The 23566-nt window shown below is 47.8% G+C and overlaps 1 protein-coding gene across 1 annotated transcript; it reads left to right on the top strand.

Moving 5' to 3' along the window:
• Window positions 1–3629: 3629 nt before the first annotated feature.
• On the top strand, window positions 3630–20084 carry LOC144950815 (ubiquitin-conjugating enzyme E2 R2-like). The gene is made up of 7 exons (XM_078880920.1): window positions 3630–3767; window positions 6281–6374; window positions 6716–7083; window positions 12743–12829; window positions 14852–14949; window positions 16390–16524; window positions 17944–20084. Exons 3-7 carry the CDS (start codon window positions 6898–6900, stop codon window positions 18182–18184), a joined length of 747 nt encoding a protein of 248 aa, XP_078737046.1. The 5' UTR covers window positions 3630–3767; window positions 6281–6374; window positions 6716–6897; the 3' UTR covers window positions 18185–20084.
• The last annotated feature ends 3482 nt before the right edge of the window (window positions 20085–23566 follow it).

The raw sequence follows: 23566 nt of genomic DNA, 5'->3' as shown, positions 1-23566 counted from the left end.
TGCGCCATTGAAACCGGGCCAAATTGCACCTCTCTGCAGCACTGCCCAACGCAGCGTCGCCAAATGACGTTTTCTATTGTCCTTCCACCGCACCTCCCATTAGCACGGTTGGCTGCGTGCGGTGTGAAAGAAGTTCAACATACACGCGAGTACGTGATGGTGATGATGATGCGGCCGTCTGGAACGCTCTTCCTTCCGATATTAGAAGAGCCACTGGGCGCTATGCACTTTTAAGTCAATCTAGATTGACACACTCATTTCTTGAGAACTGCTTGTTGCGTTTAGTTTGTAGGTCCTCCCCCCCCCGCTTGAAAGCGCGGGGCTTGAACGCATTTAGCGCGGGTGGCCCTTGAAAGTGCGGGGCACGCAGCATACGTAGCTACGTTTGCTACGAGGATAATCCGGCACTGACACCACGTGCACTGCTGTGGCCTCCCCACGCCGTGCGGGTTGTGGGTGGTGGCGGGCTGCGGTTAGTTGATCTTCACCACCGGCGAGTTGATGCTTGGAGGCACACGCCTGGGAGCAAAGACACAGCAGCGTAACGTCACGTGCAAATTGCACAACCGTGCATTCGCGTGATTAGTGAACATGCGTGTCGGTGCGCGTGTGCCTCCGAAATGGAAATGTTGCATTCGGCAGTGACGGCATGCGAATTGTTTGCGCCCAATAAAATATTTGTTTGAAAACAATAAAACGGCATGCTCACGTTCAACACACATTTGTCGCGTGCCAGCGCGTGACAGCCACATGAGTCACATATTGGTTGGTCTGCGGTGGATTTAGCCAGCAAGGGCTACCTGTGCATTGCCCATACATCTCCATGTATATAAAATGCAAAGTTGTGAATATGTGTGTCTGTTCAAAATGTTTAGCGTACTTCCCGACATGCAACAAACTTGCCATGTGGGAAATTTGCCATGTGGGTACTTTCCAGACTGTACACAATACACAAATGATTAAAATACACTATGTTTGGGGGGGGGGAGCTCAATAATGCATATATTTTTTGCACGGCCAGTGAGCTGTGACGTCCATCTGTCACGTGACCCACGCACGTGGAAGCGTAACGCATTGTAGTGTAGAGGTTAGCGCTACGAACCCGGCGACCCGAGTTCGATTCCCTCCTCACGGCCACCACCGGTGACGATTATTACAACCGCTCCTGGGCCTCCCCTAGGTCGACTCAGCCTCAAACGAGTAACTGGTGTGGTGTGTGAACATCGCCACTGGGGATACAAAGGCGGCCGGGCGTGGTGGATCCAAGTCCCGGGCGAAGCCGGGTAGTACAGCTAGTACGGTATATATATCAAATCATTCATATATATTTTTTTCTTTTACACACTTTTCTCAAATCTTGTAACTAAGTTTTTACCCACGTCCCAATATGGTATCGACTGCGAACTTGGTATACTTATGTCATACTGATGACAATACTATATTCTATCATAAAAAATAAAATTTAAATATTTTAAAACGTTATTTTTTATATGTTATGTTTCGGCTTGGGTATAATTGTCCACGCTCAACTGACGTTGGCTGTAATTGCCCACGGTCCCTTACGTCGTGGCAAGCTTCGGGGCCACTTCCTGGAGTGGTGGAGTTCTTCCATTGCTAGAACATTTCATGAAAGCGTGTTTTTTAAAAAGTTTTTTTAAATATGACTTATTTCCCCGGCACTCCAATTCATTCATAATTAATTTTCCGCCACAAAAAAAAACATTGACGAAGAAATACGAAGGAGAGATGGGAGGTAGTGCAACGTGCGGTGTGATCCAGCGCTGTGGAGGCAGAGGGCTGGTGGAGCAATACCGTGGCTTGCCAGCAGAAGGCGGTAACAACAAAATGTGGACTCCCCTCTCCCCTTTTTTTCAATCTGTATGGGATAGCGTGTTGCTCCCTTGCACGCATAGGTTTTACTGGTAGGAACCTCCTGGGTTACACCAGCCCACAGGGGATTATTGTGTCCGTCCGTCCGTCGTGCATCCAAAATGGGAGGGGTGGGGCTGGGTGGAGAGGGGAGGGTGGGGAGGGTGGGGAGGGGAGGATGGGGAGGGGCTGGGTGGGGAGGGTGGGGAGGGGCTGGGTGGGGAGGGTGGGGCGGGGTGGGGGATGGGAGGGGTGGGGCTGGGTGGGGAGGGGCTGGTCACCCCGTGGTGCCCTTATAAACTCAACGTTTAACCTACTCACTCCGGCTTGTGCCTGCCCTCACAGTCGGCAATATTTGCGGAATACACCACGCCGCCGTTGACCCTGGCCATTGACCGAGCAACCCAACGTTCCTACCAACTCCCTCGCAGGAATGTGTTCTCCGGGTGCTCCAACGTGTAAAACACTAATTAACTGGTCAGTAACACCTTCATATGTAGAGGACCACAGAGCTTGGAGGGGTAATTTGGTGCCGGCTCACTGCCTGGCTGTTGCCTTAGGGGCCGTCCATAAATGACGTCACGCACCTGGGGGGTGGGGGGGTCAGACATTTGTGACGATGTGTGACGAGGGGGGGGGGTTGAGAAATGTGACGTCACATAAAAATGCGCAACTTTAAATAAATATAGACAACACGTTCTACTTAATTAAATAGACTTTTCAATAAATGTTTCCTCCTACAACATCAGAGTGCAGCGCCACATTAAATACGCACTACAATGACAATAGTTTAAAGCGATTTGAAGCATGTTTTATTTTTGGGGGGGGGGGGCAGAGTTTTGTGACGTCATATTTGAGGGGGGGGGGGGTCTGACTTTTTGTGACGCCGCGTGACGAGGGGGGGGGTCAAAAATCGTCCCAAATCGCGTGACGTCATTTATGGACGGACCCCAATCGCCAGGACACGTCGAGTTTTATAATACTTTTAACAAATCAGATATGGTTTTTAGTGTTTTTAAACAAATGTTCAAACTAACTGCCGTCAACATTAAAACGATTGATATTTTTTCCGACATTAAAATCCAATATTTTTGTCAGGTTGCAACATTGAAGTCTTCAGCAACTGCTGCATTCTTTAGCATGTACACGTATAATAACTAGTTGAACTCGTTCCTCGAGAGGAGGAGGAATGATGATGAGGGAGGGATGATGAGGGAGGGAGGAGGAGTAGGAATGATGATGAGGCAGGGAGGGAGGAGGAGGAGTTGGAAGAGGATGAGGAGTAGGAGCAGGAATGATGATGAGGGAGGGAGGGAGGGATGATGATGAGGGAGGGAGGAGGAGGAGTAGGAGGGATGATGACGAGGGAGGGATGATGATGAGGGGGGGGGTGGTGAGGGAGGGAGGGATGATGACGAGGGAGGGAGGGAGCAGGAGGAGGAGTTGGAGGAGGAGTAGGAATGATGATGAGGGAGGGATGATGATGAGGGGGGGGTGGTGAGGGAGGGAGGGATGATGATGAGGGAGGGATGATGATGAGGGGGGGGTGGTGAGGGAGGGAGGGATGATGATGAGGGAGGGAGCAGGAGGAGGAGTTGGAGTAGGAGGAGGCTGAATGATGACGAGGGAGGAAGAGGAGTAGGAATGATGATGAGGGAGGGAGGAGGAGGAGGAGTTGGAGTTGGAGAATGATGACGAGGGAGGGAGGAGGAGGGAGGAGTTGGAGAATGATGACGAGGCAGCAGGAGGAGGAGTTGGAGTAGGAGGAGGAGGCTGAAACACGACGCCCGGTGTCGTCACACAAAGCGAACTCAGCTGACAGCCATTTTCAGACCGCCTCCTCCTCCTGCTGCTGCTGTTGCTGTTGGGCACCGGTCGAGCGAGAGACATCCATTCCGGTACGTAACAAACGTCCTTGGTCACGCCTGTCGTGGTGGTGGTGCTGGTGGTGTTGTTGTTGTTGTCGTGGTGTTGTTGAGAGTAAACAAACAACAACAACGAAAGGCGGCGCGTTTATCTGTCGGCTGTGGGAATTTATTGTTGAGCGAGCCATCATCGGGGCTGGCTCTGTTGTGTCGTGTGTCCCCCCCCCCCTCCTCCCCCCCCCGTGTGTTGTTGTTGTTGTTGACGCTCTTGTTTGTTTATGTTTTGCTGGTGGTGGGAGGGTGGGCAGGGAGGGGGGGGTTAAAATTAACTTCACTCAAATTTTTTGGGGCTTTTAAGCTTCCCCCAACTTCAACCCCCGTCGTCGTCGTCTCACCACCGACCAGCTGTAAATGTGACACCATCACCACCACAACCACCACCACAACCACCACCACCACCACAACCACCACCACAACCACCACCACAACCACCACCACAACCACCATCACCAGCACAACCACCACCACAACCACCATAACAACCATCACAACCACCACCATCACAACCACCACCATCACAACCACCATCACCACAACCACCATCACCACAACCATCACAACCACCACCATCACAACCATCACAACCACCATCACCAGAACCATCACAACCACCATCACAACCACCATCACAGCTACCACCATCACAACTACCACAACTACCATCACCATCATCACAACCACCATCATCACAACCACCACAACCACCATCACCACCACCACAACCACCATCACCACCATCACAACCACCATAACCACCATCACAACCACCACAACCACCATCACCACAACCACCATCACCACCACCACAACCACCACCACAACCACCACCACCACAACCACCATCACAACCACCACGATCACCACCATCACAGCCACCATCACCACCATCACAACCACCACCATCTTCACAACCATCACAACCACCACCACAACCACTACAACCACCATCACAACCACCATCACAACCATCACAAGCACCATCACAATCACCTTCATCACAACCACCACAACCACCACCACAACCACCATCACAACCACCATCACAACCACCATCACAACCACCATCACAACCACCATCACAACCACCATCACAACCACAACCACCACCATCACAACCACCACCATCACAACCATCACAACCACCACCATCACAACCACCACCATCACAACCACCACCATCACAACCCTCACAACCACCACCATCACAACCACAACCATCACAACCACCACCATCACAACCACCACCATCACAACCACCACCATCACAACCACCACCATCACAACCACCACCATCACAACCACCACCACCATCACAACCACCACCACCATCACAACCCACCACCACCATCACAACCCACCACCACCATCACAACCCACCACCACCATCACAACCCACCACCACCATCACAACCCACCACCACCATCACAACCACCACAACCACCATCACAACCACCACAACCACCATCACAACCACCACAACCACCATCACAACCACCACCACCATCACAACCCACCACCACCATCACAACCCACCACCACCATGACAACCACCACCACCATGACAACCACCACCACCATGACAACCACCACCACCATGACAACCACCACCACCATCACAACCCACCACCACCATCACAACAGCCACCACCATCACAACCACCACCATCACAACCACCACCATCAGAACCCACCACCACCATCACAACAACCACCACCATCACAACCACAATCACACCACCATCACCACCACCATCACAACCATCACCATCACAACCACCATCACCACCACCATCACAACCACAATCACAACCACAATCACACCACCACCATCACAACTACCACCCATCGACTTCTGTCTCCTTTTACGCAACCACCCTCTTGCACATATTTGTTCCGGTCATTCTTAGTTACCACGATCACCACCGTAATCACCAGCACCACTGTAACCACCGACACCACCACAATCGCCGGCACAACCGACACCACCACAATCACCGACACCACCATAACCACCGACACCACCACAATCACCGACACCACCATAACCACTGACACCATCATAATCACCGACACCACCATAACCTCCAACACCACCATAATAACCGACACCATCGCTTAATCCATGACCGATGTCACCACCGTCACTGCCTTTCATTATTTATAACACAAACATCACAATCAATACACCCAACTTCATCACCACCACCATCGATATGTAATAGACCACCATCAACGTTACCGCCATCGTCACCGTCACGACCTGCATCCATCCCCTCCATCACCACCACCACTACTACTACTACATCTCTTACAATTGATATCACCACCACCATCACAACCAACAATACTACCTTCCACACCATCACTACCATCATCACCTTCATTATTACCACCATCGCTACAATACCACCGTACCACCGTCACTAAGGAATCATCACCACCACCATCACGTCCACACCTTCATCACCACCTTTGCCTCTTCCAGGTCGATCTAAGGAAGAAGTCGGCCCTCCGGTCACAGCGGAGTTGGCATCGCGTGCCCACCACCCATCGCGTGTCCACCACCCATCATCCACCTTGTGAGTGATGGAGGGGAGGGAGTGGGCTGGGTGAGTTGGTGAGTGGATGGAGGCCGAGTGTGTGGGGTGAGTGAGCGAGTAGATTCAATGGATGATGAAGCGGTGTCGGTGAGAGTGCGGTTGAGTGAGTGAATTGGGCGTTTAAGCGATTAGGCGAGCGAGTAAGTCGGTGAGTAGTTGTGTGTGTGATTTTAGTGAGTTGGTGAGTGGATAACAGAACGGTTTACGGAGTGGGCGAATGAGCGGGTGAGTTGGTATACAATTTAGCGAGTAGACAGGTGAGCGAGCAGTCTGATCAAACAACTAATCCACCATTTATGGTCTCTTGTCGCCCTCCCAAGCTCCAGCGCCGTCGGAAGTTGCGGAGGAGACTCGAGGCTGTGGGGGGCGGCCCGGGTGGTGGTGGTGTGGTGGTCGATCTCGAAGAGAAGGAGGCCGGGGGGGTCGGAAGGAGACTCGGCGACTCGGAGAGAAGAGGACTTGGTGACCCCTGGAGAGAGGATTTGGAAGAGACTCGTGCCCGATGGCGTCCCCACGGGGACCAGGATCGTCCTCTCAGAAGGCACTCCTGCGGGAGCTCAAGGGTGTTCAGCAGGACGAGCCAATGGAGGGCTTTGCCATCACTCTGGTGGACGAGGCGGACCTCTACGTTTGGGAGGTCGCGATATTCGGGCCGCCAAACACCCTCTACGAGGGCGGATACTTTAAGGTGACCTGCTGGCTGGCTGTCCTCCTCCGCTTTGTCGGTGCTTGTGGCGGTGGTGGATTGATCGTTTTGGCTGTCGATTTTTTTTTCTACATGAAAGTTCAAGTTTAGTTCAAGTTTATTTTATTGAACCAGGTTGAGGGCTCAAGAGACCAGGTGGTCTCCGTTTAGCATGGTTGGCTACGGACGGTGCGAAAGAAGTTCATACATTCACTAGAGTGACCTGGCTCATCAACATATACACACAATACATTTGCTATATTGATCTGACTCGTCAACACACACTACATTTGCTATATTGATCTGACTCATCAACACACACAATACATTTGCTCTAGTGATCTGACTCATCAACACAATACATTTGCTCTAGTGATCTGACTCATCAACACATACTGATCTCTGGCTCATCCACACACACAATACATTTGCTATACTGATCTGACTCATCAACACATACTGATCTGACTCATCAACACACACAATACATTTGCTATATTGATCTGGATCATCAACACACAATACATTTGCTATACTGATCTGACTCATCAACACATACTGATCTCTGGCTCATCCACACACACAATACATTTGCTATATTGATCTGGATCATCAACACACAATACATTTGCTATACTGATCTGACTCATCAACACATACTGATCTGACTCATCAACACACACAATACATTTGCTCTAGTGATCTGACTCATCAACACATAGTGATCTCTGGCTCATCCACACACACACTACATTTGCTATACTGATCTGACTCATCAACACATTAATCTGACTCATCAACACACACTACATTTGCGATACTGATCTGGTTCATCAACACAATACATTTGCTATAGTGATCTGACTCATCAACACACACTACATTTGCTATATTAATCTGACTCCTCAACACACACAATGCATTTGCTATATTGATCTGGTTCATCAACACACACAATACATTTGCTATACTGATCTGGCTCATCAACACATTAATCTGACTCATCCACACACACAATATATTTGCTATAGTGATCTGACTCATCAACACACAATACATTTGCTATAGTGATCTGACTCATCAACACACAATACATTTGCTATATTAATCTGACTCATCCACACACACAATACATTTGCTATACTGATCTGGTTCATCAACACACACAATGCATTTGCTATATTGATCTAACTCATCAACACACAATACATTTGCTATATTGATCTGACTCATAAACACATACTGATCTGACTCATCAACACATAGTGATCTCTGGCTCATCCACACACACAATACATTTGCTATACTGATCTGGTTCATCAACACACAATACATTTGTTATACTGATCTAACTCATGAACACACACAATACATTTGCTATATTGATCTGACTCATCAACACATAGTGATCTGTGGCTCATCCACACACAATACATTTGATATATATTGATCTATATCAACAACCACAATACATTTGCTATACTGATCTAACTCATCAACACACACAATACATTCGCTATACTGATCTAGTTCATCAACACACACAATACATTTGCTATATTGATCTAACTCATCAACACACACAATACATTTGTTATATTGATCTGGTTCATCAACACACAATACATTTGCTATACTGATCTAACTCATCAACACACAATACATTTGTTATATTGATCTAGTTCATCAACACACACAATACATTTGCTATATTGATCTAACTCATCAACACACACAATACATTTGTTATACTGATCTAACTCATCAACACACACAATACATTTGTTATATTGATCTGGTTCATCAACACACAATACATTTGCTATACTGATCTAACTCATCAACACACAATACATTTGTTATATTGATCTAGTTCATCAACACACACAATACATTTGCTATACTGATCTAACTCATCAACACACACAATACATTTGCTATACTGATCTAACTCATCAACACACACAATACATTTGCTATATTGATCTAACTAATCAACAAACACAATACATTTGCCAGAGTGACTCAGCTCCGTCAACAAATTGACAAACGCTGCCTGCTAGGCCCCCAAGTTGTCCCTCTGTAAAGTCGGGGCTTGGGGTAAGTTAACTCTCGCGACGAGAGGGGTCCAATGTGAACAGAAACAACAACTTGTCGAGTGAAGTTGTCTTGCAGCTGTGAAGGTCACCAGAATTGGTCGTCAAACAGCCGTGGTACGGCGCGAAAGAAGTCCATAGGCACATACAGTACAAACGCAACGACAGTACCATTCTTGTTTGTAAATGTACATCATTGACGGCCACTCATCGGGCATCTACGTCGATAAAACACCATCCCGGGATGGTGTTACAAAAACGTTATATAATAAATGGGGGTTTAAAAAAAATTAAAAGTCGAATCATTGCAAGGCCCTCCCGACGGCTTCGGGCCTAGTGAAGGCTTTTTACGGCTTTACTAGCGAGCGACGCCGACGCTGTGTCCCTTAGACGGGGCGGGATGCGGTGGAGGGAGGGGGTCGGGGGGTCGGACGTAGGTTAAGCAAATGCGTATTTCGTGAACTTAAAATGAGGCGCAAGTCGTCAAATGTCTCGTACTGTGAACTTTAAACGCCCCGAGATGAAGCCTCGTGTTTGCTAGTTTAATGTGTATAGGGGGGGGGGGGCGATGTTTAACGAGGCGAGAGCGGCTGTAAATGTTCTAGAGTTGAGTGCTTATTCTATTATCACGGTCCTTCTATGTTAGCTTACTTAGTTCTATTTACTTTCAAAAGTAATTTTTGCTGAATGAGACCGGCTTATCGTTTAAATTAAGCACGAATCCCATGTTCATAACACGAGCCGATTGTTATAGCCTTAAGAGTAATGTACTGTACAGTTTGTGGATGTTTTCATCTAGCAGTGGATTTGCCAATGGAGGAGGAGGATGATGATGATACTCTTACGTTGTTTCGGTAAAGTCACGTAGGTAAAAATAAAGAATAGAAATAATATTAGAAATATTATTGTTATTATTATTTATTTTTACCTACATGACTTTACCGAAAAAACCCTAGAGTATGAATCCTTGCAGTCACGAAAGCTTCAAATCTAGATGATGATGATATTGGAAAACATGTTTTACAAGCTTTAGTGCGGCACTCAAACTGTTTACTACTACCGAGGCTAACGTAATTGTTCTTATTATCGTGGTCTTTTTTAGTGGGCTCATTTACAAAGTAATTACGTTTTAAACTGTCGTTTAAATGACAATCGTCATTTTGCAATATGCAGTGACCACACAACCTGCTGTACTTTCGTCTTGTATCGATTTACATCGAAAGGGGTGCGATAGTTCACGGCGAATTCATCATTTCAAAGCCCTTTGTCGATCGGTCCACTGCTGAAGGCCTCAACACCGTCTCAGTCGTGGGAGTCGTTTGGTCATACTTCACCACGCTGGTCATTGTGGGTGTATGAAGAAAAAGGTTGCCCCCAGGGGGACCTGGTTCTGATATCGATCGCTTCTGATGATAGCCGCGACCGGAGGATCGAACTTGGGGTGGCCTGGTTCGTAGTGCGGTGCACTAATAACCACCACTCCGATACAATTATTGCACGCGAATGATTGTGTGAAGACAAAAACAATCGTCGCGTCAACAAATTGTTTACGCAGTTACAGCATTCACGGTTAGCTATTACCCAAGTGTTGTAAGCTGTGGTTACCAGGTTAGGCCAAGAGATAGAATTACATCAATGAATCTGTCTTTGCTGTTTGGGGTTTTCTCTGGCTATTTTGTTCTTTAGTTTGTTGTCTTTCTGCACCCCCCGTACCCCTGATGGCTTCGTACGGTGCGAAAGAAGTTCTACATACACTCTTATTCCAGTCTCTTCCCACGTTCAGTAAGAAAAAAACACATGTCAGTGTAGCAGGACCCTCCTGAAATGAGTTTAGACTGGTGCGACTCTGCTGATTAAATAAATTCCATTATTATTATTATTTGCTCAGAGGGATGGTGAATCTATAATTATCATTCTCTTGATATCAGTACACCCCTATGCCACGTTCGGTTTGATATTTACACTTGTGTCAGTCACATTACCTCCAATAAGCAACGGTGATAAACAGCTTAAACCAGATGCTACCCAAGGGAATTTAGGGTTTGCAGGACATTGCAGACGCCTCGTGCGGTTATCCTCTGGGTTTGTAAGTTGATAGCCTCCGTCTGTGCGGAGCGGGTAACAACTCCGTAAATGGAATAGGCCAAACATCCACGTGCAGGACCCTCCTGAAGTAGACCTTATAGACCCGCGGAGAATTTCCTCGCCAAGTAGAAGGGGCATCGCTGTGACTGACACAGTGTGGAGAGAGGCCTTCATCCAGCAGTGGATTGACAAAAATGGCAGTCCATGTGTTAATTGTGTGCACATGCTTTTGTCAGTCCACTGCTGCTGGATAAGGGCCTTGCCCGCGCTGTGCATGTCGTAGGGGTTATTTGACCATGCTTCACCATGTTGGCCAGTGCATATTGGTTTTTGCTTCACTGCTCTGTGCTACCCATCACATGGGTCTGTTATAATTAAGTTCAATTCCCACATTTCAACAACAACAACACCTTAACAAATGTTCCCTTCATTTATCAATTGAAGCGGTGCAACGAGGCATTAAACACTTGAGGTGTTGTACGTAACTGTTTACAGGTCGAAGGAGCTTACAGAGGTCGTCATTATGTGCTTAAATAAAGTACTTAAGGCTTGTCTTCATTTACAACAGTGTCCTTGCAACTGGCCAGTGTTATCTTGTATATTCCTTCAGAGCATAGAGAAAGATGATTTATAGAGCGAGGTGTGTTCTAATTTTCTGCCCAAAAGGAAATTTAGTTCGGGAAAGAATAGTAATTGACTACTAGTTACAGAAGAACCCAGTTTGAATGTTACCATTTCTTCAGGGTGCAGGTATCCTCAGTAAATATTTTCATTTTCAAGGTCATCTTTTGAAATTTAGAAAATCTGCTCTCAATTAGTTGTTATCCTTGTTATAGATGCCATCTATATTCACGTGTACATTATATAATATGCTCACTGATCCATACACACACTTTCACAAACTATAAAAAGACATTCTCATGTAATTTTACAAACTGTTCGGCAAGTGCTGTTAAGTGAGCACATATTAAGGTCAGCATGGCCAGTGTGGTGAAGTATGATCAAACAACCCCCATGACCGACATTCTATGGGGAGGCCTTCATCTAGCAGTAGCAAGATGTTAACCCCCTCACCTGGTATGCAGGAGGCAGTGGGTTCGATCCCGACCCTAATGCCTGTATAGTTAGTTTGCATGTTCTCCCTGTGGTTGCGTGGATTTTTTTTCCGGGTCCTCTGGTTTTTCTCTCTGCATTACGAATCAACATCGCGCGTTTAGAGTATTTGACTGCTATACATGTCCACGTGATGATGAGCCACTTCGTTGAGCTATCATTTGTGGCCAGGTTGCTTCTGAAAAAGAGCTGTGTAGCTTAGTGGGCCTTGCCTGGTCAAACAAAAATAGTGAACATTTTTTGTTTATAATAGGGCATTACATTGGTTTATGAACGATGTATATTCAAGTGAATTTCCTGAATGTTAAACGTCTGTTAACAAGGTGCCTTCATTAATGGATGTACTGCTCTGTCACGATTTCCCATAGGCCCAGATGAAGTTCCCCAAAGACTACCCCTACTCTCCGCCAACCTTCAGATTTCTGACGAAAATGTGGCACCCCAACATCTATGAGGTGGGACTGGGCGGATGCCAATGCCGTCTAAAAAAGTGTGCACGTAAAGGGATTTGTTTTTCGGAGCGCACAACAACAACAACAAAACCCATTTCATGTTTATGGCTGGCTGTGGTAATCGCGCTCACTGTTCCTGTTAAAATTTTTAAAAAGTAATCTTTGCTGAATGAGACTCGCTTATCGTTTAAATTCAACGAGTCCCATGTTCATAACACGAGCTGATTGTATAGCCTTAAGACTAATGTACTGTACAGTTTGTGGATGTTTTCATCTAGCGGTGGATTGACCCCGCTGGCCAATCGGGAGTTCATCATCGGCTGTGATATTTTAAATCGGCACAGTTGGTATTTGCACCATTCCTATAGGGCAAGGCTATCGTGAAGCTGCTACATTTCACAGACTGGTATAAGTCCGCCAGTAGGGGACGATGTTGCAATGTGGGTTCCCCCTCCCCAATAAAGTATTAATCTATTAGCTGATGGATGAAAGCCTCCCCAACCAAGCCACTTCAGCATGCCAGTTGGCACGGGTCTGTGTAGGGGGGGCCGGGAATCGAACTCTGGGTAGCGGGGGTTCATAGCACGGTTCGATGACCACCGCGCCCAGCGCTCCGACCGATTACACTGGTCAACAAAAAAAACCCTTTTTTTTCTGGCCTGGACTTTTGCAGCTGTTTTAGACTAATTTCATTTTTATGCTATCGGCATACCCCATTTTCATTGATTTTACCCGAAATTAACTCTGTCACTTATGATTGCAAGTTGTTGCGAGTCGGTGACTGCTTTAGTGTTAAAATATGGTGCTGTATTTTTAGGATAGTGTGTTTATAATATCATTTTATGTAGATATCCACATTCATTTAATATTTTTCTTCTGCAGTTTTTATTGAAAATGCAATATTTGATATCTCAAAAACCTGATGTGATAGACAAAAACTGATGCCATATTTGGAATCAGCACCCCAAAATTACATTAAAGCCGTTGGAATACCTTATGCCAGAAAAAGTGTAACCAGTGTTATCGGTCCCTCGAGTGAAATCCAGCGTCGCTCTATGCAGAGACGCTGTAGCCGATGGGGGAGCAAGTTAAACAAAGTTCTACGTGATCTAAGCTGAGCACTCGAGCTTGAGTCCTTGGCACGTGAAGCCAAGCTGCCTTGTTGTCCTGTCCCCTGGGCTACTGCTCCTACACGCCTACCGAACGTCACCGGGAAGTGTGTGACGTCAGTATGTGGCGTCAGTGTATGATGTCAGTGTGTGACGTCAATGCTGCCCCACATGTCAGCCCGCCGCCCCGCTTCCAGCGCCCCTTGCCCCTCCCCCCCCCCACTCGAGTTTGTTAGCCCCCCACTTGCGGAACGGTGGCACTGTCCACATTTGGTTGTAGGCATCGCCACTGGCAGTCCTGAGCCATTTGTGGAAATTCCACGTTGCTATGGAGGGAACTGTTGTGTTCATAGGTACGAGTTGTAACTCAGTGCTGAATTCGATTACAAGAGTCTGATCTTTTACATCATGATAAAAGTAGCACCGCCAGTGGTTGCTGGGGTCAAGGTGACCCCATTACAAGCGACGTGTAACAAATAGTTACACACATTCGTCACGTCCTAATAAATTCCTACGTGCGCAATTCGACGTGTGTAAGAGCCCGGTTTCATCCCTGACGCGGCGCGTCGTTTCTTGCCCATCCATAGGTCGCTCACCATCGAATCTATTTACAGAATCGCCAAATTAATGATGTCAACGCTCAATTTTTAGCGATTTTGCTGAGAGCTAAACATAGCCAACTACAGCGCCATCAACAACAGGGTCGTCCGCCCGTGACATAAGCGAGCTAGGTGACTAAGAGGGTGGAATGTAGTGTTTGTGAGACACCAATGAGCCGCTCGCTTATTGACAACGCCTCAGAATTTGCCATAGGCTCGGCACTTTGGCTGGTTGCGCAATCTGTTGTCGTCGTAGTCACTTGGCAGCGGTGGTAAACTTCGGGTCTCTTCTTTCTCTCTCTCTCTCTCTCCCGCAGAACGGCGACGTGTGTATATCCATCCTCCACCCGCCTGTTGATGATCCGCAGAGCGGAGAGCTCGCTTCGGAGAGATGGAATCCCACGCAGAGCGTCCGGTGAGATGGCAGACAGAACGATGAACGTATGACGCGCGCGACGTTTCGTCCCTCCCGAGGAGATTGGGGCCTAATAGGGTTTTTCCCCTTTTTTCTGGCAACAAAACTGACACCTTTTGTAAGGAATCATGCTTACATTAACCACAATACTTGCAGTCAAGTGCAAACAAAAAACAATACTCTGATAATTTATGCATTGTCTTTGAAACTGATTGGTCCACACCAGAGACAGCTTTCCAATGGAGCCTAGTCTCATGGTGTTCGACCAGATGACGCCAAAAGGCGCACAGTTCAAATACAACGCACTACCAGAGCAATGAGAGCTCTGGGTGAGCAGCTACTGGCAAAGGAGGTCCCATGATGAGATTGGGGCCGTGAAATCGGCTCCTGTGCAGGCGCTGGTGTGGGTTTTCAAAGCGCAGGATCGCGGAGAGGAGGGGGTTGGTGGCTCGGGGAGGCGTTCATCCAGCAGTGGATTGAACGTGGCTGGTAATGGTGCTGCGACAAATTGCAAACCCCGTTGTCAACTCGCTGAGTATTCGTGATTCGGGCCTCGTGATTTTGGGTTTACACAATTGAATACAAGAGTTGATTATAATTGTTGTCCCATTCATACCATCGATTCGTACCTTAAGATTTTGTGAGCAAACTTAAAATTGGAATAATGTAAATCGATTTTTACACTACGTGATGAGTGTAATATTAGCGTAAGAATCAATGTTATTTCATTCTTAAGCTAATATTAGTTAAAAGCGTAAGGATCAATTGTTTTTGACATACAGTCACATGCATGATGACCGTCATATAAAAGAACAGAGCTGTGGGATTTTGGTCTCTAGTCCCAATTGCAGCTTTAAAAAAGTTTTCCCAAAGAGAACGGACCTCTGGCAAAGTGTCCCTTCTGACGTCACAGGGTGTAACTTTTTTCGATTTGAAGCATTCGTGACTGCAGGGATTCATCTTCTTGGTTCTTTCGGTAAAGTCACGTAGAATGGAAATAATAAAATAATAAAAATAAAAATAATAAAATAATTCTCACGACGTTTCGGCCACAACGCAAGCAGCCGTCCTCAGGTGAAGAACAGGTCTGTCGGAAAGACAGCGCCTGAATTCATTCAAACGGAAAGACAGCGTCTGAGAATTATTTTATTATGTTTTATTTTTATTATTTTATTATTTCCCTTCTACGTGACTTTACCGAAAGAACCAAGAAGATTGTAACTTTTTGTTAATTTCCCGAGGAGGCCGTCACATGGCTAAACGAAAGACCCGTCCTTTCTCTCGTTTAACCAACGTTACATTAGCCGCGCACGTGTGTCCCAGGCCACCTTTTGCGTCGCCAGCGCGTTGCAAATCGGGGTGGCGTAAAAAAGCGAAACGCAAAAAGACACGACCCGTCACCTCGCACCCAACCCGCTGACGTTTCTCACGGCTGTGCAGGACGATCCTCCTGAGCGTGATTTCACTTCTCAACGAGCCCAACACCTACTCGCCGGCCAACGTGGACGCTTCCGTCATGTACAGGAAGTGGAGGGACAGCAAGGGCCGGGACAAGGAGTACGCTGATATCATCAAGTGAGTGCGGCCGGAGAGCCGCCTGGCGCCACCGTGCCCAGCGTGCTCGCCGCAGTCGCTGGATTTTCCACGGGAAAAAAAAACGCACACAAGGGGGTGGACTTCACACAACGGCGAACGTTGATGCGGAGCAAAAGCTGTAATTGTACACCGAGGTGGTTGGGCCTGACAATTGCGTCTGGAGCAGCTGAGTGGCGAATCATTGGCGGGATGCCTCTCCTTCGTGTTTGTGAACAGGCCATGTCGTCGCTATTTGTTCCATGGTTCTGTTCTGGGTGGGAGAGTTTTTTGATCTGCCATTCGTGCATCAAGTATCTGCTCCTACTGCTGCTGCTGCTGCTGCCGTGGTTTGTGTGCCGATGCGGTTTAGGGTTGTGGCCCATAAGTTCAGAATCAGACTATTTATACTGGAGGAATCCGATAACCTATGAAGCTCTTTTTCACAAATGTCCAATAGGGGCAATACGCCAGTGATCTGTGTCGGGGTCTTTCACGGGACGTTTGTGGACCTAGCAAGTGGCTACTGACCGCACAAGGCAATAAGGAACACATGATCACATGAATTGGAGTGGAGGATTTATAATTGGCATTTTGACAATTTGCCAATTCATGATTTTTATTTTATTGGGTCAGATAGCGTAAATAAAATGTGTCGTAAACCCTCCTCCATCGCAACACAGCCAATTTATGAAGTTGTCACGTGATGAACAAACGTAGCCAATTTATTATTGCTTCAGCACCGCCGGTGTGTTGGGAGAGCGATCGAACAACATTTAAATGGGTGTGGACATGTCACTGATAGTTACAGCTAGCATCATCCGTCAGTTGCCAGAATTGTGAAAATGTCCCCCAGTCTTGGACCTTAAATAGGCGATGAGTAACCCACCAGAGAAACGTCATAGCCGACGGTTAAACTTGGTGACGCTGTTCTCCAACGCGTCACTCGTGTGCCGAAGCAGCGAGGCTTGCTAGATCACGTGAACGTTGGGAAGCTCCCCTTGGGTGTCGTGGAAGAGCAGTACCCTGGCTCGCCAGAAGGCGGTACATCAGAAATGTGGACTCCACCTGTTCCGTGTCGGGGTAGAGTGTCGCGCCCTCGCACACGCGCGTGGGTTTTCACCGGGCGCTCCAGTTTCATCCCACATGTAAACAGCTCCTTGGTTGGCCGATTAACACCTGAATACATAGCGGACCGCAGAGCATTAGTGGGGGGTGGGTGGGGGTGGCAATTTGACACCGGCTCACCGCGTGGCCGACTTGCTGCTTCGACTGCGGTTCCTCCTCCCCAGTTGTCCCTCTCCGAGAGAGAACGCCGGGCGCAGGCGGCACGTTTACCGAGTCTTGCCGTTCTTCTTCTCCTCACCGCGGTCGATGGCGCTACCCGACGTTTGTCCCGCCGCTGATTCGTGACCCCCGCAGGAAGCAGGTGGTGGCGACCAAGGCGGAGGCCGAGAAGGACGGCGTCAAAGTGCCCACCACCCTCGCCGAGTACTGCGTCAAGACCAAGCTGCCCGCCAAGGAGAGCGGCTGCGACATGCTGCTCGACGAGCTGTACGACTACGACGACGACGACGACGACCTGGACGACGACGAAGACGACGAGGGCCTCGCCGGGGAGTACTGCGACGACGGAGAGGACGACTCGGGCAACGAGTCCTGAAGCCGGCCGCTCCCGCACCATCCCCTTTCCTCTATCCCCACGCCATCCCCTCTTCTCTACCACCTCCCCCATCCCCCCTCCTGTCTCTTCCTGCTCAGCTCTTCTCTCGCCTCTATTCTTCTCTGCTTTCTCCTCCTTACCCGCTCACTCTCACCTCTCTCTCACCTCTCTCCCGCCTTTCTCACCGCTGCTCTTTCATCATCCTCTCGCACGTTTCGATTTCTCTCATTTCTACCCCGCCCCCTCTCCAGTCGTAGCATTTGCCGCTTCCTCCACTTTTTTCTCCTCTCCCTTCACTCCCCCCCCCACCCCCCGCAAGACTTGGCCAAGGACGACGCCTATCCGCTTCGGCCGTCGAGAGAGAGAAAGAGACAAACCTTTTGTTTTTCAAATAAGTTAATGTCAAGTTGCTAGAGCGGGTAAATGAGTGACGGTGCAACCACGCGCGCATCCCCACGCCCGTGAGCGACCGAGCGAGCTAAGCCGGCCAATGGATCTGGCAGACGAGTGCCCGACGGCTCGACGGTCGGTGACCCTGCGTGACCTCCGGGCGACCGTTTGGTTTTGTTTACGGTGGCGGGCACGCGGGCTCTTGGCGTCGACGGCAGCCACCCACCACCTCGCCCGCGCACCCCAAACTGATTTGTTTTTCTCGAGTGGCTTCAACGAGCAGACAGAACCTTATGCAACTTCTCACGGCCCCAGCCGCCGCCACCTGTGTAGCCTTTACCCCGGCCGCTCCCACCTGTACCGACATCGCCTTCCCGAAGAAAATAAAAGTAAAACACAAGTGCTGCGCAGGGGTTCGAAGCACACGCGTGCATGCATACGTGCACAAAGGCCTTTCGAAGGGGAACTGAAGCTCATATTTATTGAATGTCCCTGCCCTTACGCCGATGTTTTTCAGTGAACGGCTGTTTCTTCTTTAGTTCAGTTTCTTTAAAGCTGTGGTTTCCGCTGCTGCGGCGGGGGTGATTGCATTTGCCCCCGAATGTGAGGAATTTGACGGCAACATTGAAATTAACACAATATTGCATCTTTAAAATACTTTTCTAAAGCTTCCGTTCCCCTTCCCTTCTTAGGGTCATGCGCGCCAAGTAGGATTTGAGTCATTTTCCGTAGTTTACTGGCGACATGCGGAATGTGTTTTTTTTATTATCAGGCCCTTCTCTGGTTTCCAGCTCTTAAGTTTTACGCAAAAAAAAGTTGCTTGGCACTACCGACCGGCAAACAGGGGGAACACATTGGACCATCTCCACCGGGTTAAAAATAACGTCACGGTTCAAATAGAACTTAATTGGTGTTCCCACATGGGCTGATAAACGAGTAGACATTATCACAGTGGTAATCATTACGCTCTTACCCAACGGCGATTGCCCAAAACGTTGGCATATACAGGGACTCTTACGAACGAGTTAGGTTCCAGAGGTCTGTTCGCAAGTTGATTTGTTCCAAAGTCCAACTTAACTCCTGTCGATTCCAAACGTGCTGTTATGGCATGTACACTAAACACGGGGAATGGCTGTATCATCTCCTGTAGATGTCACTGGTTCTTCATGTTCTGTCCACAGACGTAGATGCCACCACCGCCATCTATTGCGCGGCGGTTGAACTTGCGAATCTCGGTCGGAACAGGCAATTGGCGATAAGGACAGGTTTGTTCGTATTTCTCAAAGTTCGTAAGTCGAATATTCGTAAGTAAATGAGTCCCCGTATGTGTTCACCCGTGACGCAGTGTTGCATTCGCGACTGCGGTTGTAACGTAAAGCGAAGGGTGATATTTTATTCTGCAACGACATGGTAGAAAATGAATAGCGATAGCGCCAATCGCAGCGACGAGCGACTTGCGCATCTCGTCTCCTCTCAAAACACGTTTGAAAGGGGGCACCCCCCGTGGCAGCTGTCCGTGTGTGTGCGGCAGAAGGTGACTCAGCGCCTGACCTGCAAGCGGGAGCTGGCCTGCCAGTAGGGCGCGGTGATTTCCGCCGTGCGTCAACTCAATCGAGTAACTTATCCTCGTATCGCCCCAGTTTTTGCCCGATATTAACCTGCTGCGTGCAACGCGCAGAGTTGGCGAGGTGTATAATTGTTCGCGATACGATCTCAAATGTCACGATATGACTATCGCGATATCAGTTTTCCTTCGCAATTATAGTTCACGTTATTTACATCAAGATTTTGCGCTTTGATGTACTGAAAAGTACTAATGCTTCGAAGTTCAATCCTCGCTACTGCAATTTGCTCAACATAAGCCACAAGTTTTTCTATTCGTTGAAACTTTACGAATCTGTAAGGCTTACCGCGTATAACATGACCACCGTGCTGGCAATTTACCCAGAAGACATTTCACAAAACGGCAATTAAAATGTATAACGTAAAAAATATATACTTTATTACTACTTTTGTGAATTATAATTAATCCGTAAAACATTTTAAATGAGGAAATAAATATATATTCTTTAAATAAAATGAGCAATGATAAAATAATGTTAAGGGGATATTGCGCAGAGCAGACGATGGTGATTTTCTTGGGTCGCATTTTTAAGAAATCGCTCAACTAGAGATGACATGTAGCAACATCGCACCGTAACTGCGAAAAAGTCTCGGCACCCGGCGAGACTTTCCCGGCTCAACGAGCGGAATCGTTAAGAATAAATAAATAGCGTACGATTTATCCTCGCAGCCATGATCGCGGCAACTTTAGGAACGGGTAAGAAATCTCAACCGGCCCTCACGTGATCAAAGGGGAGCAATTTGTAAACGTTAAAAGTTATTACGACCTTGGCGCAGAGTTGGGTGCACATGGAGGGTTTTTGTGTGTTGATCTTGACGCCTCGCCCCTACCCAGCCAACCGACGAAACGGTCCAATGTGTCCTCTTGTCCCGGGCCCTGTGCATATCTTGCTCCCTTGCCTGCCCCCCCCCCCCTTCATAAATAAACAAAGTGGACTCTCACTGAACCACAAGATGCACCGCGGGTCAACGTTAACGGCGTAAATCGTACCGCGAGCAACATGCACACTTTGGTCAGCGTTTCTGCAGCGTCCTCCGTGTGTACTCCGCGTGTGTGTGTGTATATAAATATAGAGTATAGAATTGTACAAAAATTATACCGTACTTTGAAACTGGAACTTTTATTAGTGTGGGTGTGTGTGCCCCCCCCTCCCCCCCCCTTGGGAGCAGTATCTGGCGTCTTGGAACATGAGGCAGCGTGCACTGCTGGAAGCATGTTCTCCCCCCTTGGGTCGTACGCGCCCTGCTTCAAGCAGCAGGGACGCAGGGAGAAAGTCCCTTCGAGAGGAGGAGAGGGGGTGTCTCGTTCTGGCCTGCTGCCACCGTCGCGTTTAGTGTCCATTTGGAACTCTCCCAGGCCGATGCACCACCCCGTGTGTTGCATATCCCTCCATGGGGGTCGTTGTTGACCTGTCGCACGTGAACGTGATCTCAGAAGAACTACTGAGATCACGTTCAAGTGATAATTTTTTTTGAATCACGAGAAGGAATTTCAATATTTTAACTTGCCCTGCTGCAAGACAGTCGGTGATATGCTTTCCCTAGCTGGAATTTCACCAAAATTAAGTAAACAACCAAATTTAACGTGTGATGGCTTTTGTGTGTGTGTGTGAGAAATCAATGGTGATTGGGCTGAGATCATCAACACTTCTTGAGAAGCAGGTTTCCTGGAAGCTGAATTGGAACCCGGGCTCTCGCTGTTGTCAGCTCGAGTCTTTTGACCTCCGACCCCAAACACCACAGCCACCTTCCAAGTGGCGGGTGCAGGTTCTACACAAATCTAACCAAGGACACATGAAGCTGGTCAGTTTTGGGAATGTGAGTAACCGAATGAGGTGATGCTGCTTTATCAGATGCCTAAAATGAGGTCAAGGTTTAAAACCCCTTGGCTTTCTTTTTTGGGGGGGGGCTCAAGCACACGTTCGGCATGTCCTGACATTCAAGCTCCACGCGTTGGGAAAAAAAAAATCTCCTGGCACGTGGAGCGAAACGTCAGACGTTGCAGTACGACGTGAGTGGAGGTGGAGGGCCTTCTCTAAAACCAGGCCTTCCACGGTGCGAAATGTGGTCGGGCAGCCAGTGTTTGAAACTGCGGTGTTCTGCAAAGGGAACATGCTTCCAGACGTTTTACTGCTGGACATGTGTGGGGGAAAAAAGAGATTCATTGCTCATCGGATTTCTGTAGGATAAAGATTCTGATTCGTGCAGCTCTCTATCTCTTCACGTGTGTTCTGAGGCCTTCGGGGAAGGACGGCTTCCTGTCCCATCAAGGTGGCGTGGTGCTGTCTGCCCACCAGTGTTGGAGTTTGTTGACCTTTTCCTTGTCTCAAAAGCCAAGGGCCCTCCACTCATTGCATTTGCCTTCTTAATGACGCCAGTCGAAACTTTGACCAACCTCTCCCCACCCCCCACCCACCCTATTTGTTTTTGAGTTCAACTTAATTTTATTTTTTCCCCTCCTGTTTAGCAAAGTTATGTATATTAAAATAATAGTAATTAAATAAAATATGCTGATGTAAAGGTGTTTCTGAGATGATTTTCTCATTGTTGGAAATGTTTCCGTGTTCTGCCTTTGCCAGATGATCGCCTCCCCCACCCCGTGTCGGGTTCTTGTTTGACCATACTTCACCGCACTGGTTAAATGCGATTTGGTGAAGGTAGTCCAGGCGCAGTTTGGATATTGCTCGCCACTAACGTTAGCCCGTGGCCAGGAATTAAACTCGGGTTTCTGGGTTCGTAGTGCAGTGTGCTTACCATTGCGCAACTGCACCAACACTTAACGTGTAATAAGTATAACCCGTAAAAACAAAGTTTTTCACTATAAATCCTTTATATGCGTGGTGGCTAGAGTCTTCTCGTCCTCTGGCTTGAGATGGCTGCCACCTATGGGTCAGATGATTGCATTGCACCATTAAGCAATTGGAAATTAAATATAATATTTTTGTCCTAAAAAGTGTAAAATTTTGGAAGAAAATTTCCACGAACATTGTCACGCACAACGAGTCTGTGTGGAAAAAGTCAGCTCGATTGGATCACGGGAAGTGGGGTAAAAAACGACCGAAAGATTTGCACGGTCCTAAGCAAGCAAGCGAACTTAATATAAAGGATTTAAAAAACAGAATAGGTTTTACCCTTTTTTGCATTTTCCACATGTACTTGTGGTGAACATGTAATCAAACACGCTGATAATATATGATTCATTCTAGATTTGCAGTTTTCGTGACTGCAAGGATCCATACTTTGTTTTTTTTTCGGTAAAAGTCACGTAGGTAAAAAAAAAAACAATTAAAACTAAATTAAATCACGACGTTTTGGAAGCAACACAAGCATCCGTCTGCTGTGACGGTTCCACCTGAAGACGGAGGCTTG

This window comes from Lampetra fluviatilis, chromosome 59 (genome assembly GCF_964198595.1).
Source record: "Lampetra fluviatilis chromosome 59, kcLamFluv1.1, whole genome shotgun sequence".
Lineage (NCBI taxonomy): Eukaryota > Metazoa > Chordata > Hyperoartia > Petromyzontiformes > Petromyzontidae > Lampetra > Lampetra fluviatilis.
This window is presented reverse-complemented; position numbering and strand designations above follow the sequence as displayed.

Coding starts and splice junctions, on each gene's coding strand:
- LOC144950815 (XM_078880920.1), top strand. CDS start 6,898: ATGGCGTCCCCACGGGGACCAGGATCGTCCTCTCAGAAGGCACTCCTG. Junction 12,830..14,851: donor GGCACCCCAACATCTATGAG/GTGGGACTGGGC, acceptor TCTCTCCCGCAG/AACGGCGACGTGTGTATATC. Junction 16,525..17,943: donor GAGTACGCTGATATCATCAA/GTGAGTGCGGCC, acceptor TGACCCCCGCAG/GAAGCAGGTGGTGGCGACCA.